General features: G+C 42.6%; 1 protein-coding gene across 8 annotated transcripts in view; it reads right to left on the reverse strand.

Moving 5' to 3' along the window:
- Positions 1-250: 250 nt before the first annotated feature.
- Positions 251-16,624, reverse strand: part of BCL11A (BAF chromatin remodeling complex subunit BCL11A) — a 101,063-nt gene continuing 84,689 nt past the window's right edge. For 2 of the 8 annotated variants that reach the window (XM_033239121.1, XM_033239122.1), the window contains exons 3-5: positions 16,151-16,252; positions 8,504-10,526; positions 251-759 (exon numbers count right to left, since the gene is read on the reverse strand). In XM_033239121.1, the coding sequence (XP_033095012.1) occupies positions 8,506-10,526; positions 16,151-16,252 (2,123 nt within the window). In that variant the 3' untranslated portion in view covers positions 251-759; positions 8,504-8,505. The remainder of the gene's footprint in view (positions 760-8,503; positions 10,527-16,150; positions 16,253-16,624) is intronic. The other 6 variants (XM_033239125.1, XM_033239126.1, XM_033239124.1 and 3 more) reach the window with 5 other exon arrangements.

Raw genomic sequence — 16,624 nt, forward strand, 5'->3', positions numbered from 1 at the left:
ACTACTACTACATTAATTATGATATTGCTATGATTTATTCCCAAGTTTTGCATTTTGATTCTCCTTGAAAATTTATGCCATCTGATAAGTGGTAACCTAGTTCCCCTCCTACATCTCCTGCCCATTTCTCAAATCTGTTCCTCCTACCCACCCGATGGGTGTCTGTAGGAAACGGGTACAGAAATACAAAGTCATAAGCAGCCGCATTGTCTTATAAGCATTAAAAATTAAAGAACAAGCAAACACCACCTAAAGCTCCAACATTTATTGTGTCAATGTTAAGCACACTTTTTAAAAGACAACATAGAATGTATAGAAACAAGGGGTTGGGGACTCATGCGCATTTCCACAATACGGGTAATTAGGTTGGCTGGTTTCAGAAGGGCCAGGGCATCACTCATGACAGCGATGGTCCACGGGCCCTCTCTATGGGACTGATTCACTGTTCCAATGTGGGTCTGTTTTTTTGTTTTTACTTTTTATTAAAAAATATAAATAAAATGGCACTGCAGGTCCAGGCTGGAAGGACTCTGCAGGACTCTGTCTTCGCACAACGGCTTCTTGGAGGCTACTGTCAGAAAACATCACAAACTAGCAGGATGACAGACCACGCTGACGTCGACTGGGCGGCACGCGTCCACCCCGCCCCTGGGGGCTTCAAATTTTCTCAGAACTTAAGGGCTCTCGAGCTTCCATCCGAAAACTGCCACACATCTTGAGCTCTCTGGGTACTACGCCGAATGGGGGTGTGTGAAGAACCTAGAAAGAGGTTGGAGACAGAGGAGGGGGAAAAAAAAAAGTACAGGTGTGACTTGGCCCAATGATTTTCTGTTCTCTAACTAGCTTTTAAAAATTAGAACTTAAACCAACCACAGGTCGAGCCACTGGCATCTTAAGCATGATTTCAAACTCAGTCTCCCCTCCCCAAGTATCTCTGACCTCTGAGTGGTCTTCCCACGCCTCCCTCCCTTCCGTCCCCCCAAGGAGGACCCAGGTTCCCCCACCCCTGCCCAATTGTATGATAGTCCTAATAAACTCGGGACACACCTGGAAGGAAACACTTGCCCTTATGACTGAGAAAACTTATTAAGAAACAGTCCTTTGGTTGAGGAGAGCGGGAGAGGGAGGAGGGAAAGGGGACACCTTCTCAAAATAATAATAAAATTATAAAGAAACAAAAAATCAAAACTGATGTAAAAGCAGCACAACGAAAACATGAAATGTCATCAAGTTCAACGTCAAAGCAGCCAATGATTTACAAGAGGCGAACAAATCTCTGAAGAGAAAACCAGAACCCAAAAGAGTTGCTCTCAAATTGCACCAAAAACTGCCTGTAGTTTCTTTCAAACATGCAGTTTTCTTTTCTTTTTTGGAAGGGGGAAGGCAATGGTGAAGGGAAGAAGGGAGTGGTTATTTTCCTCCGGGGTTCCTCCCTTGCTGTGGACATTGACTTGAAGCAGCAGAACTGGGAGTCCGGATGTGCCGAGGAAGAGGGCTACCACTGTGGCATTCCAGGCCTCGTTGCCACGGCGACCCGAAGCAGGGGCCTGGGGCCTCCTCTCCCCTGACTTGGCGCCGCAGGAGGCCCGGGGTCTGGAGCTCAGCTGCTCTCACGCATCCCACCCCTGAGCAGAGCAGCGGAGACCTGGGCTGAGGGGCATGCTGTGTCCAGGTGGGTTCTGGGGAATCCCATTCCCAGTCCAGCGCTAAGTCACTGTCGTCGAGGCCCCTTTGGCTGAAACCCCAATCAAACCCCTTCGTCCAACCTGCTACCAATATTCAAAGCCCTAATAGACAAAGTATATCATGGGCATGTTCCACGTTCACAGCTATTTAAAAAAGCACAGCCCCCTATATGGGTTTAGGGGCTCCCGCTTTAGAGGACACTTGGGGAAATGGCTTAATTTGCCTCTTCTACCATCCCTATGAAAGATCTGATACACGTGCTCCCTTGAAATAGTTTTTGCCACTTTACAGAAAGGAAAAACAGTATTTGGATCAACCATCGAGCTGTGTTCAGCCAAGTTTAGGTTCTTAAGTACAATGACCCGTGTGAACTGGATTGGTCTCTTTCCCATTTGGAAGGGAGGAATTAATGGTATCCCATGACTGTAGATGACACTGAGAAATAGAGAGAGAGAGAGAAAGAGAGAGAGACAGAAACAGTCCCATCCCCCTAAAGGCTGAGTCACTGCCCACGTGCTGTATGTAGTAAATGAAACAGCGGGCTAATGGGATAACGAGATGCCAGCAAGCAGAAGTGCAGACCCGACAACCCATGTCCACAGTTCATAGCTATAGCAGCCCTAGAGTAAATACACATCATCTCAATTCCCTCTATGTGTTCCGATGTCCATTTCTCTAACAATGGGTTGTTTATTCTCAATCGGGAAAGATGCAGGGCTTTAGGTGACACCTAGGAAAATCTGCTAGATGGCTCATGCCTTTTAAAAGTTAGTCTTTTAAGAAACATTTTTCCAAGCAGGTTGAGAGAACTCTGCCAATCCCATCCTCATATCGGCAAAGTTCCCACAATTTTTTTCACAGGAAGTTGTCTGAAAAAAAGAGAATGGGATGGGTACATTCCTGAACACACCAGGCCCAGGGACAATGGAGTAACAGAATCGTAATGAGGAACACACAGTTACAACACAGTCATAAGAAGTCATGTTCGTGTGTGTACGGAGGGGGAAGAGACTTAAAACAAGAAAACACGGTATTTCCTCCCTCAGTCTCTGTGAGCAAAGGGCTACAAGCAGGCGAGGATGGGGCCTGAGGCTTCTCAACTCCTTTTCAGGAAGGCCCGAAATAATCCCAGTACTTTTCAGCAAACTGTGTCTTGAATAAACCACCTCATTTCCTTATTTCTCCAATTGGAATTATACCTAAGCCACCTCCCGCCACTTCCTTTCAAATTCTCACTTCTAGCATTATGAATATATACAATATGTACTTATTGCATATACAAAAACGGTATTTAAATAAACAGTTCTATATCTACAGAATGCCCTGGGAAAAACTCAACTACTTCATACTTCCTGCCATGGCCAGTGCAAATGAAGAACTGTGTTCACCTCACTTCTTAGTAACCTTTGTAACGTGTTGGTTCCAGCCCTTTTGTAGGTCCTAAACAAAGAAAGGATAGCAAATGGGTTCAGGAAGGAGGTAATATAGGCACTGGAAGAGTTTCTGGTGTAAAATCTGTGAGAAACAGAATTTGCTGTATTCCTGTTTATTAAGTTGTTCTCAAATGAAGATTTAAAAGAACATTTTAAGCATCAGGAGTTCAGGTATGTAGGAAACATTCCATCAGCATGTCAAGCCTGTTACGAAAACTTACTTGAGGATTTTAAGAGATATTAATGTTCTTAGTAGTTCCTCATTTAAAAAAAAAATAGATCATGAATTCATCTTACTGTTGGAAATTTATATGTTATTTTATATTAAGGTTTTAAATTAAAAAAAATTTAGAGTTCTGGATACAAAGTGTCATTTATAAGTGATATTCATGTTGGCTAGGTTCTCATGCTTCTATTGTTCATCAGCTTCAGAAATAATATTTTATCAGAAGATTTCAATAAGTCAGGAGACTGAGTAACCTGAAGAACCCGTCTCCCAATAAATTTATTTAACTTTGGGACCATGTAAATCAAACATAATCTGTGATTTATCACCAGATGTTTGCACTCCTCCCCATTCCCCATTTGATTTAAGAAATTTGAACAGACAAGTATACAATATCCACCATTAATTCTGTCTGTCAGGATGCAAAACCTAATTACGCTAAAAGCATCATATACTGAGAAATTAAAATGAATACTGTATATAAAACCTGCACAGTTGCACTCATAGCTCCTAATAAAAGAGTAATAGGGACACACAGAGGTTTTATGGACATTTAATATGGTGGAGTCGAAGTCACCACATCTAAAGCTGGCATGGCACTGGGGAATTATTTCTATCTGTCTTGAGCAGCATTTTGGGTTCAGTTTTGGAGAAACCTAATCCAAAACACATACAGTATATCTTTTCTAAGTTCAGTGACAAACATCAAGTTCTCAAGGTACCGCACGCCAACCCCACCCCAGCTCCTATGTAATGTTCTCCAACATCCTTTCTCAGTGGATTCCTCTAGCCCCACTCTCTCCTTCCCACCCAAACTGGCTTTTCAGAAAACACTGACTTTCTCTACACTTTAGAAAGATAAAACTATTCTTGCCTCAGATAAAAGGCATGACATGAAAAGGCCACCTCACAGGCACTAGGGCATAAGAACTGAGCGACAAAAAAATGCTACCACAAGAAGACAACAGAACGGCTTTTGTTTTGGTTTTTTACAAAAATAAGAACAATGTCGTATTCGTTCAGCTACACTGGGAACAGGGAGACGATATCACAGAGGTGTGTGTTTAGTAAAGCAAATAGATGCTGCAACATGCAGTATTTGTAAAATTGACAACACAGATTTCTAAGGAAGGATTTTTAAAATAGACCTCACTGGCTGGTCAGAAGATAACTGAAGGGTATTCCCGCCCTTATTTGCTGTCATCCAGGAAGACCCTATCAAAACACCTAAAGTAATCTGTAGCATCTAGGGTTCCTGGGATCTCAGAACCACAAGGCAAACCACTATGCATCTCAGGAAATCAGTGGCTGATTCCAAAGATTTCACTATGTCTGACTAAACCCCTAGTGGCTGCTTTCTTTTCTTTTCTCTCTCTCTCTCTTTTTTTCTCCCTCTTTTAAAAGAAACAAAAAACAAAAAACAAGACCTGATGCCTTTGTTTCCAGATTTTTAGATTTGAAAAGTGGGGTTATTTGGTTACAAGAAAAGACTCTTACATGGAAACCAAAGAGCTGATTTAAAAATATATATATATTTTTTACATTATGATCTAAGATAAAGCAAGGATGGGAGAATAGAAAAGAACTTTTAGACAACAAGAACAGCAAAAAATTTAAAGGAAATAAAAGTTTAAGATGCTATTACCAGCAAGTTTTTTCACTTATATTTGAATGGATTTCTGCTAAGAGATGGAGTAAGTTTTTAACATCAGACTGAAAACACCTTCCATTTCTTAAAACTATTCTAGAACTGTAAAGCCTTAAAACTATGTCCAGGGTTTGAGGTATGTCTATTTTAATATAGTAAGTACTTTATGTTCCTTTAGGGTATAATACACGCATCAGAATGCCCATAGAAATAATCCTGAAAAAGACTGACTGGCCTTCTCTTAAAACCTGTTATTTTCTTGAAAGTAATTTACAGAGTGTGTCAAATGAGGACACAAGAAGCTTACAATGTGTACTTTAATTTTTTTTATTTTTTTCAATAAAGGGACAAAATGGGTGTATGAACAGGTTAATGCAGACAACTGCCAAAAAAACACAGACAGTGGTTTTTCCAATAGAACTTAACAAAGACCAGAAACAAATACAATAAAAAGCCAGGTTGTAATGACCTTTGGTCATCTAAATAAAAAAAAAATAAAAACAAAGAAAAATAAAAGATCAAATTAAGTGCCTCTGTTTTGAACAGGGCACATAAGCAATAATAAATAGTGACTCCCATAGTAAAAGATAAAATTTCAAGTTACGACAAACAGCTTTCATTACAGGAATAGAAAAGGCCAATAACAAAATATTCTGCATTGCCATTTACAAAAAAGTATTGACTAAAGCGGGCTTTCTCTTTAATATGCTTTGCATATGAAATTCTTTCCAATCTAAATATAAAGCACCATTTAGTTTTTGGCAATGAAAAAAACTGCAAAACATTGGTTTTTTTTTTTTTTTCCTTTTTTTTTCTTTCTTTCTTTTACTGCATATGAAGGTAAGATGCTGGAATGTAGGGTGATAGAAGGAAAGGGACAAAAAGCACACTACATAACAAACCAACGTTATTAGCTTGCAGTACTGCATACAGTATGGCAGCAGGAAAAAGGAACAAAAAAGGATATGTACAACCCCTATGACAGCCATCCATGTGACATTCTAGCAGGCTCCCCCAAACCGCCATTATATGGCTTCTCATCTGTAATGTCACACGTTTTTGTTTCTCTCTTTTTTTTTGAAGCATACAAATAATTTGCAGTATATTATCCTGCCAAATTAAAAAAATATACTGTGGCAGCCTGTCTTTTTTTTTTTCCACTACCGAAAAAGGTACATTGATACCTTTTAAGAGAACAAGCAACAGTTAAAAATACAAGCTTCAATATAAATACTATAGTGCCTAACACTAGATGAACATTTAATTCAAATACCATTCTAGAAATACAGAAAAAAGACCATAAATGTATTTTAGCATAGGAATCAACATGAGTGTGCATTTTCCTATATTTAAGTACTATATAATCTTAAACCTTTCCCCAATGTATGTTTTTTTTTTTTTACAACCTGAAGAGCGGTGTGTATCCAAGGCATAGAATTTCCACTACCATTTTTAAATGGATAACAAGTCTTGTAACACCACCAAGACAATGGAACCCTAAAATGCAGTTCCCCCCTAAACATAATGAAGTGTTTTTTTAAAAAATTTTTTCTTAACATTTATATTTAAAAAAGTTTTGTACAAAAAAATCCTTGCACTGTAGAAGCGAAAGCAATCATTCATTTCTATGTTAAGTGTATTCTGTTTCCATTCACAGCGCTTGCAATGTTGCGTCCAAGTAAGTAAGCTCAATAGTCAAGTAAATGGCTGGCAAAGTTTTTTTTTTTTTTAGTTTTTTAAAAATGCTCCTCAATGAGATTGTGTTCAATTTTTTTTCAGCATTCTTGCAACTTTTCCCTTAAGTATAGACCTGTAAACTGGGAAAATTGTACAGTGCACTTAATTGTCCTATCTGAGCAGGTTTATTTTATACTCAACCTCTGTATCTCTGATTAGAGAAAAGATACAGATATCACAGGCAGAGTCAAGTGCTATTTGAACACCAACTGGGGCAGATGCTAGCTTAATAAAAAAGAAAAAATTAAAAAAATAAAAACAAAAACAATGAATCCTCTTCCATGTTAACACAAATAGCACACAGTGTATGGAAAAGAAATGAAGTACAACTTTTAGGGAGCACAGACATATATACTGCTACTCTTAAAATTCTTTCTCTTCTTTTTTTAAGAATGTCACATTTAAACGCAAGTCTTAAGAATTCATAGTTAATCATCATTGTATCAATATTAGCTTATATACCTGTTCTATTTTAAATGGCAAATAATACCACGTTGTGCTAATAAATCATATTATTTTCTTCTGTTCCCCTCTGTCAAACCTTATTGTCAGCCTCTTCCTTTCAATATGGTATCCAAGGTCTTAAAGTTTATCATTTGATTGTCCACTTGACAACCAAGTAGATCTGGATCTATTTCTTTTGGTGCCAGAATTTTTAAAGAGACATCATTAAAGCAAATATCTTCATAAAATGAACTCCTTACTAGTGTATTTAGTTGCGTTCCAGGGCTTTTGCACATTACACATTCAATTTAATCACTGTTTAAAAAAAATAAAACTTTGGGCAAAACAGCCCATTTCTTTTAAGCTCTCACCAGGAGCAAAGTAGCTTTTATACTGGTATAATCAGTTTTGTTTATAAAATTAAACTAAAGGAAAAATGATGATTAACTAGGACATAATGGGTCATATTTTTAGGTAGCCATTGTTGTGAGAAATACAATATAGAATTATACGCTAGTTCCTAAGGTTTATTACCTCACCCAATGCTGAATTAAGCTACAAGTTTATAACAAGTAGAAAGAACCATCAATGTGGTTTTAATAGATCCAAGGCACTCATATTTTAAAACCAAATGATAGAATAAACTTGTTCTGTTTTTCTGTTAGTTTGTCAATTCAAGGCCTTTTCTTCTTCCTCTCCAATTGATACATTTAACCCTTTAGAGACAGACATTTAGCTCATAGAGATTTTTTTTCCATGCTATCTATTCTGTCTATAGAGGGTTAATCCAAAGACTGTTTTTCCTCCTCACGTTATAAAATAAAACTGTACATGATATGTATTACAGAATGTATGCAGCATGGTCTTTTTCTCTCTCTCTCTTTTTCTCTCAGAACGGAACTGGAAACAGCAACATGTTTGCTCAGCAACGAATTAGGGACAATTTAAAATAGCCATAACATACCATACATGCTGTCTAAGTTTAAAAAAAAACATACACAACATGTAAATTATTGCACAAGAGAAAGGCTCAAAGTTTGCGTAAAATGCAATAGTATTGCCCCATACAGATCATGCATTCAAACGGTGAGAACATAAAGGAAAAAAAAGGAAAAAGAAAAAAGAAAAAGAAAAAGAAAAAAAAACAGGTGTGCTGGTGACAAGCACTCTCATATTCTTAGCTTCATTACTTCTGTTTGTTTGTTTGTTTGTTTAAATCACATGGGACTAGAAAAAAATCCTACAGGGAGTGGGGCTGGAGGGCGATGGGGAAGGGGAGTGGTGAAAAAGGGGGTGTCAGGTGGGAGTGAGGGAGGGGTATTAATATACCTCTATTCAGTTTTTATATCATTATTCAACACTCGATCACTGTGCCATTTTTTCATGTGTTTCTCCAGGGTACTGTACACGCTAAAAGGCATCTTACAAATTTCACATTTGTAAACGTCCTTCCCCACCTGGCCATGCGTTTTCATGTGCCTGGTGAGCTTGCTACTCTGGGCACAGGCATAGTTGCACAGCTCGCATTTATAAGGCCTTTCGCCCGTGTGGCTTCTCCTGTGGACAGTGAGATTGCTACAGTTCTTGAAGACTTTCCCACAGTACTCACAAGTGTCGCTGCGTCTGCCCTCTTTTGAGCTGGGCCTGCCCGGGCCCGGACCACTAATATGGGGCGTGCTCCCTCCACTTCCCGTGCCGCTGCGCCCCGAGATCCCTCCGTCCAGCTCCCCGGGCGGTGTGGAGAAGCGCAAGCTCCCGTTCTCCGAGGAGTGCTCCGACGAGGAGGCAAAAGGCGATTGTCTGGAGTCTCCGAAGCTAAGGAAGGGATCTTTGAGCTGCCTGGAGGCCGCGTAGCCGGCGAGCCACTGCGAGTACACGTTCTCCGTGTTGGGCATCGCTGCCGGGGGCAGGTCGAACTCCTTCTCGAGCTTGATGCGCTTAGAGAAGGGGCTCAGCGAGCTGGGGCTGCCCAGCAGCAGCTTTTTGGACAGGCCCCCCGAGGCCGACTCGCCCGGGGAGCAGCCACGGCCGTTAACAGTGCCATCGTCTATGCGGTCCGACTCGCCGGCCACCGAGTCTTCGTCGCAAGTGTCCCTGTGGCCCTCGGCCTCGGCCAGGTGGCCGCGCTTATGCTTGTCGCCCAGGACCTGGTGGAAGGCCTCGCTGAAGTGCTGCATGGAGCTGAGCACCATGCCCTGCATGACGTCGGGCAGGGCGCGGCTCTCGTCGCCCACGCCCACCACCGCGCCCCGCGAGCTGTTCTCGTGGTGGCGCGCCGCCTCCAGGCTCAGCCCGAAGCCGTAGTCCACCCTCTCGCTCTCCGTCAGCTCCTCCTCCTCCTCTTCCTCCTCTTCTTCCTCTTCCTCGTCGTCCTCCTCTTCCTCCTCATCCCCGTTCTCCGGGATCAGGTTGGGGTCGTTCTCGCTCTTGAACTTGGCCACCACGGACTTGAGCGCGCTGCTGGCGCTGCCCACCAGGTCGCTGGTGCCGGGTTCCGGGGAGCTGGCGGTAGAGAGACCGTCGTCGGACTTGACCGTCATGGGGGACGATTTGTGCATGTGCGTCTTCATGTGACGCTTCAGCTTGCTGGCCTGGGTGCACGCGTGGTCGCACAGGTTGCACTTGTAGGGCTTCTCGCCCGTGTGGCTGCGCCGGTGCACCACCAGGTTGCTCTGAAATTTGAACGTCTTGCCGCAGAACTCGCATGACTTGGACTTGACCGGGGGCTGGGAGGGAGGAGGGGCGGATTGCAGAGGAGGGAGGGGGGGCGTCGCCAGGAAGGGCGGCTTGCTACCTGGCTGGAATGGTTGCAGTAACCTTTGCATAGGGCTGGGCCGGCCTGGGGACAGCGGTGGGCTAGACGTGTTCCCTGCCAGCTCTCTAAGTCTCCTAGAGAAATCCATGGCGGGAGGCTCCATAGCCATTGGATTCAACCGCAGCACCCTGTCAAAGGCACTCGGGTGATGGGTGGCCAGGGCCATCTCTTCCGCCCCCAGGCGCTCTATGCGGTGGGGGTCCAAGTGATGTCTCGGTGGTGGACTAAACAGGGGGGGAGTGGGTGGAAAGCGCCCTTCTGCCAGGCCGGAAGCCTCTCTCGATACTGATCCTGGTATTCTTAGCAGGTTAAAGGGGTTATTGTCTGCAATATGAATCCCATGGAGAGGTGGCTGGGAAGGACATTCTGCACCTAGTCCTGAAGGGATACCAACCCGCGGGGTCAGGGGACTTCCGTGTTCGCTTTCTAAGTAGATTCTTAATCCATGAGTGTTCTGTGCGTGTTGCAAGAGAAACCATGCACTGGTGAATGGCTGTTTGCAAGTTGTACATGTGTAGCTGCTGGGCTCATCTTTACCTGCAAAATAATACAACACCAACATCAATGTTTAATCACTGAGGCAGGCATCAGCAATTGCTTATTTATGTTCCATCTCCAGCCTTCCCTACCCCCACCCCTCAACCCGAAGGCCTAAACCCTCACTGACCTACCCCTGTGCCTTGCACGTCTGAGCATGGGTACCCAGTAAATATTGGTCCAATCAGTCTTCCTGCCATTAAACTCAGTTCTAGGAATTTGATATCCAATCCCCAGAGCAGAAAAATCGTGGCCAGTTCTGGCTTGAGGATGAAGGTCCCTACATTCTAGGCACCTCAACAAATGTCTTCTAAATTTTCCAGTCCCATCAGCTGTAGTTTGGGGCAAGCCATCTCATCTCCATGTGCCTCTGTTTCCTCTTTGTTAAGTGAGAAACTTGGACAAGGTAACCCAAGGAAACTTTTTGGCTTCCTAAATCCCAGTTTTCTATTCCCCCCTGGGTGGCAGGTGAACTTTCTAAATAGGCAAACATTTCATAGAGACTCAAAAAAGGGGGAGAAGGTCAACTCACTACAATGTTATATGGCCCTAGAGATGCTTTCAGTCTTAGTCTGAAACACACTAATTGTTGATATTGTTAAAATGAGAGGGTACTCATAAAATACTTCCATGGAAAAAAGACTAGCAACATTCTCATATCCCAGACTGGGGAGGATCGGTGAGTCCCAATTTTGGTTCCACAGCACCCCATGGGGACGCCCATTTTTATCTCAAAGAATGTTTAAAAATCTGAAAGAAAAACTTCATTCAGATTTAATGGATAGGCTGTATCCAATCTTTAGGAGTTGTCCCCCAGTCAGATAAATGCAAGTCTGGAAAAGTTAGGAGGAGAGGCTGGTGCCGACTTAAGCAGACACAGCATCCTAGTTTAAGGAACAGTTAAAGCAGCCAGCACCATGACAGGCAGCAGGCTGAGAAATGCTACACTATCCTCCTCCTCATTATTTTGAGAGGCTAACAACGTGAACCAAATTATACAACATCCTGCGCCCTCGGCTGAGACTCAGCTCCAGTTGAGAAAGAAACAGAAAGATACAGTTCAGCTAGTCAACTCTGGCCAGTAGCCAAGCCGTCTGGAGAGGGGCCCTGCTTAAGTCACATTATTTCCCTTGCTGAAAAGAACCCAAGAGTGGTAAATGCCACTTGGGCAAAGAAGGGCCAGCTTGACTTCACAAAATCTTTCATTTGGGGAGATGGCTAAATTAAATATATATGGGGAGATTGCTAAATTAAATATATATATATGGAATAACTAACCAACAGTTTACTAGTCAACTACAACATTAAAAAGGGCAGAAGTAATGGTAGCCAAAGGACAAGGATGAGAAAAACAGAAAACTTCCCAGGGATTCTGAAAAAAAACTTAAAATACAACTGAGAAATAACAAACTTTTCTCCTTTTACAAGAAAGGCTACAAGAGTTCCTTAAGGCCACAGCTAGTATTCGTCAGTCAACTTTCTAAGAAGGGAAAAAAAATAAAAATCTACCAGGGAGGTTAATAGTGAGAATGAGGAATTAATCAATTATATGATGCCTCCATTTAGCAAGTCAGAAAGAAAAGCCGGCAGGGTCTTCTCAGGAGCCCCCAAACACTGGTATTCCAAAACAAGCCAGCCTTGCTCAAGCACTTGTCTAAATAATGGACTCCTGCCCTGACCTTGTAATTTACTTTACAATGCATTTATAATCCCACTCAATATATCCCACTCCTGGGTAAATCTCTTAAACAAGATTAGATGGTAAGATACCAAAATTAGATTTCAAACATTTGTCAAATGTGGAAGGGGGAAAAAAGGCAGAAAGATTTTGAAAGAAAACGCTGACATTAGTATCACATTATCTGCCTATTTTTGTTTGCCTCCTCTCTTCAAAGGGAAATAAAAAGCTTCATTGAGAGCATTTTCATAAACTTTTTGTTGTTGTTGAACAATGACTTGGGTCCCAAATAGGCTGGAAAAAAACGATCTGGTTCCAACTACATGATCCTCTGTGGCTTCCTCCTTGTCCTCTCTAGGTCTCTGCATGACTATCACACCCATTTAGCCTGACAATGTGAGTTGGGCAAGTAAAAAGATTTGTCTGATAATGTAAGTCCTTAACACGTTCATCACTCCAAATGCCTTAAAATTATATTTTACCTTATAAAAAAATCGATAGAAATCCAGGACTGGACTCATAATTAGTGGTGCTGGTTTCACATGTGCCATGAATGTAGTCATTGATAAATGCCAAAATCTGTGGCATACAGCACTACATCAAGAATCTCATTTGTATCCTTTCAAAGAGGCTTAAATGAGAAAAGTCCATTTTATTTTGCTGCCCTGAGCGTCCTAAACTTTTTTTCAGAGCTAGTTATGTGATCATGCTACAGTATGTTAACACTGTGATGTTATCCTCCCTCTCTCTCATACATCAGGTCAGAGAAAATGGCATTTTATCTTATAATGAGCATACAACATACAGTTTTCACTATCGCATTTTAGTATTCCCATCAACTAGATAGTCTAGATCATGAGGGCAGCTAGTGTAATCATAATGTCAATGAGAAGGGCTGTTACGATTGAGACTAAAGATTACATGGAGAGAGCTGCTTTGAAACTGGTAATTATTACCAGTCCACTAATAGCAAATGATGCATTACAATTTCACCATATAATCTGTATTTCACTCAGCTTGTGCCGGTGTACCATATTATATTACAATGCTCACAGATTCTAAATTCCTAAACTGCAGTCATCAATAAATGTGTTACTTGCCATAATTTGTGAAATTACTTTGTTCATAACATCTTTGATGATTTAGAAAGACCAGAATTGATTTCCTGTGTGGCAAAATTGGGGCTACATTGATTTATTGATGTGCAAAATATAATAATATTCTTCATTTACTCTGATGAAAATCAACTTCTCAATTTGAGAGCCTCATTGGGCATTTACAGGGATTGTTTTGATTTAGAGCAATAAACTGACACCTGGCCCCTAAGCATAGGAACTTGAGGCATCAAAAGGGTTAAAATCAGCTATTAGCCCACCTACTGACTTTTATCTTATTTCATTTTACTTTATGGGAAGGAATGACCCCCATTTCTAGTATGTCACCAACGTGAAAAAGTCATGTGATCTAAGGCTCAAGATTCAGAAGAACAAGGAGGCCTGAGATGGGAGCCCTAGCTCTATTATTCACCAGCTTGTAACTCTGGGATAGTCATTTGATTTCTCTGAGTCTTAGAATTCCTATCTGTAAAATGAGCATAAAAACAGTACCTGTAAAGAATTGTTGGGAGGTTCAAATGACAGAAGTATATAAAAGCCCTCTGTAAACTATCAGGTCCAACATGAATGTGAGTTTTCATTACTACCAGGGGTGATTAATTACTGAGGGTAATGACTAACCACATTACACACCCCGAACGGCTTCCAGAGAAGGTCCCAGTCCAGGCCTAATCCAGGCCAAAAGGAGGCTGTAGTGAAAGAGCAGGGGTGACTGGCACACAGCAGGGCGGCCGAAGGGAAGTGCTATGAGCTCTAGAAGCCGGGGGCAGCAGGTTAATGCTGCCAAGTGGTATGGGCATCAGGTTTGTTCTAGAGCTTTCTGGACCCACACAACCCATTTCCACATACCTTGTTCTGGTCACTCCTAAACTGGTCCTGCCGGCAGAGGCACCAGTAAACTACGTACCCTCCCTTTGTGGGAAGGTGGGAGGGGACGGGGTTCCCCATCAAGCTCAGACTTCCCTACCAGTCAAATCAAACTCCCGGCCCTCAGGAAGACCAGGCTGAAGACAGAGACCTATGTTTCCCTGGCCAGCAGCCCTTGGCCTCTCAACTCCACCCTCCTCTCAACTGCTCAACTGCCTTCTCTCCCTTCCCTCCAAAAGCGGCTCCGTTCCCACAGCCCCATGCAGGCCCCAGACGCCCCCAGCAACAGGAGAGCTCTCCCCACCCAGCCAGCATGCAGGGACTAGAAACCGTGAGTCCAACCCCCTAAACCCTCTGCAATCTGTGACCTAACCCAGGCTTAGGCCCAGCTTGGGGGAGGGGGGCAGATGAGGTGCTTTTAACCCCTGAACCACCCAGCCCTCAGGACCTGAGGGCTTATGAAATTCACACAATAACTCTTTGTTACCTAGGATTACCTAGGAGTTAACAAAAATAAACAACTGGCTTTGAATCTGGTCTCAGGGTACATGCCCTGCTCTTCAGATACCATTTACAAGATGGATAAGTGTCGTTTCCCTCCCATCTAAAAACAGTCCCCCTTAGAGCCTTAACTCTGGCATCTTGCTCTTTGTTATTCTCTTTCCATGACCCTTTTCCTTTTCTTTTTTTTTCTTTCCACAGCAGGTTATTTTTCATTTACTTTCAAATAAAAATGAGAGGTCACACTTCTTTTCTTCTTGAACCTGCTTTTTCGTGTTTAGGGCGGAATCACTGCCCACCCCCCAACCTTTTAGCCATGCATGATTCATACCATGTCTTCCTACTCAGAGAAGCAAACCGTATTATTTTCTAAAACAATATCTTTCAGAAAACATTTGTATAAATGGACAAATTTAAGTTTCATAAAATGGTCCCTACTATAAAAGCTCGCTTGAACAAGTAAATGGTGGTGGTGGTGATGGTGGTGGCAGTGGTGGTGATGGTGGTGGTGGTGGTGGTGATGGTGGTGATGGTGGTGGTGGTGGTGGTGGTGATGGTGGTGATGGTGGTGGTGGTGGTGATGGTGATGGTACTGGTGGTGATGATGATGGTGGTGATGATGGTGGTGGTGATGGTGGTGGTGTGGTGGTGGTGATGGTGGTGATGGTGGTGGTGGTGGTGATGGTGATGGTACTGGTGGTGATGATGATGGTGGTGATGATGGTGGTGGTGATGGTGGTGGTGTTGGTGGTGATGGTACTGGTGGTGATGATGGTGGTGATGATGATGATGGTGGTGATGATGGTGGTGGTGGTGGTGGTGATGGTGGTGATGGTACTGGTGGTGATGATGGTGGTGATGATGGTGGTGGTGGTGGTGGTGGTGGTGATAGTAGAACCTTCACATTTTAACTACAATGATGTGCATTTTCCTCTAAAACTGGGAGAAAAGTAAGTCAAAATTATGTGTGATCATGTATATATAAAATATACTATGTACAAATACACATGTAAATACATAAGGAATATGTATTAGAATAACTCTGGAATAACCCTAAACTGACTGCTTTTGATTCTGGCCTTGGCTAAAGATGTGTGCGTTGGACTACACCCGAAGTCCTAAATGAGGCCACAGGAGTGAATGTCCAGTAATAAAATGGGCTCCAAAGGCACAGGCATATTCAATCACTAGCCATGGAGCCAGACAAGACCCTGGGGAGAAGACCCACAGGGGTGAGCTACTTTCAGCTCCCAGCCTCCAGTGAGGAAAGAAAAAGGGGAGGCAAGAAGTCCCTCTGGGGCTGAGTGGAGTGGGGAGCGTCTGCCAAGTGAGTAATGGAATAATACATATGACAATCTATTTTGGAAGTAACTCCGTTCGGTACTTAAAAAGTAAGGGCAATTTCCAGAAACTGTCATCTCTATACACATGGACATTTGTAGAAGAAATAAGGCTCAACTTACAAATACCCTGCGGGGCATATTCTGCACTCATCCCGGGCGTGGGGATTAGAGCTCCATGTGCAGAACGAGGGGAGGAGAGGCCCCTCCAGTGCAGAAGTTTATCTGTGAAAGAAACCCAAAATCAAGCACTACAGCTACAAACAACGTGCATCGTAAACCACAGGATATCACATTTCAATTCCATTAGAACAGATTAACATCATTACAACAGCCTTGCAGATAGTTAACAGGCCCAAGGCCTGAAACAAAAGAAGAGTGGAGAGTTATTTCCCACAGTTTCTGTTTTGTTTTCAATTTCGGTCTTTTTGACAAAAGGGAAAGGGTTTGTTTTAGGAATGGGGAGAGGTGGTCTTTAGTTCATTTGCTTGTTTATTTGTTGTTTGATTATTGTCTTGTGGAAAGAGATGTGTAAACAGCAAGGGGAAAACTGGTAATATTGTGGGTAGCCTGGAAACATGGCGGGGGGGGGCATTA

Source organism: Trachypithecus francoisi, unplaced genomic scaffold (genome assembly GCF_009764315.1).
Source record: "Trachypithecus francoisi isolate TF-2019V2 unplaced genomic scaffold, Tfra_2.0 Lachesis_group17, whole genome shotgun sequence".
NCBI lineage: Eukaryota > Metazoa > Chordata > Mammalia > Primates > Cercopithecidae > Trachypithecus > Trachypithecus francoisi.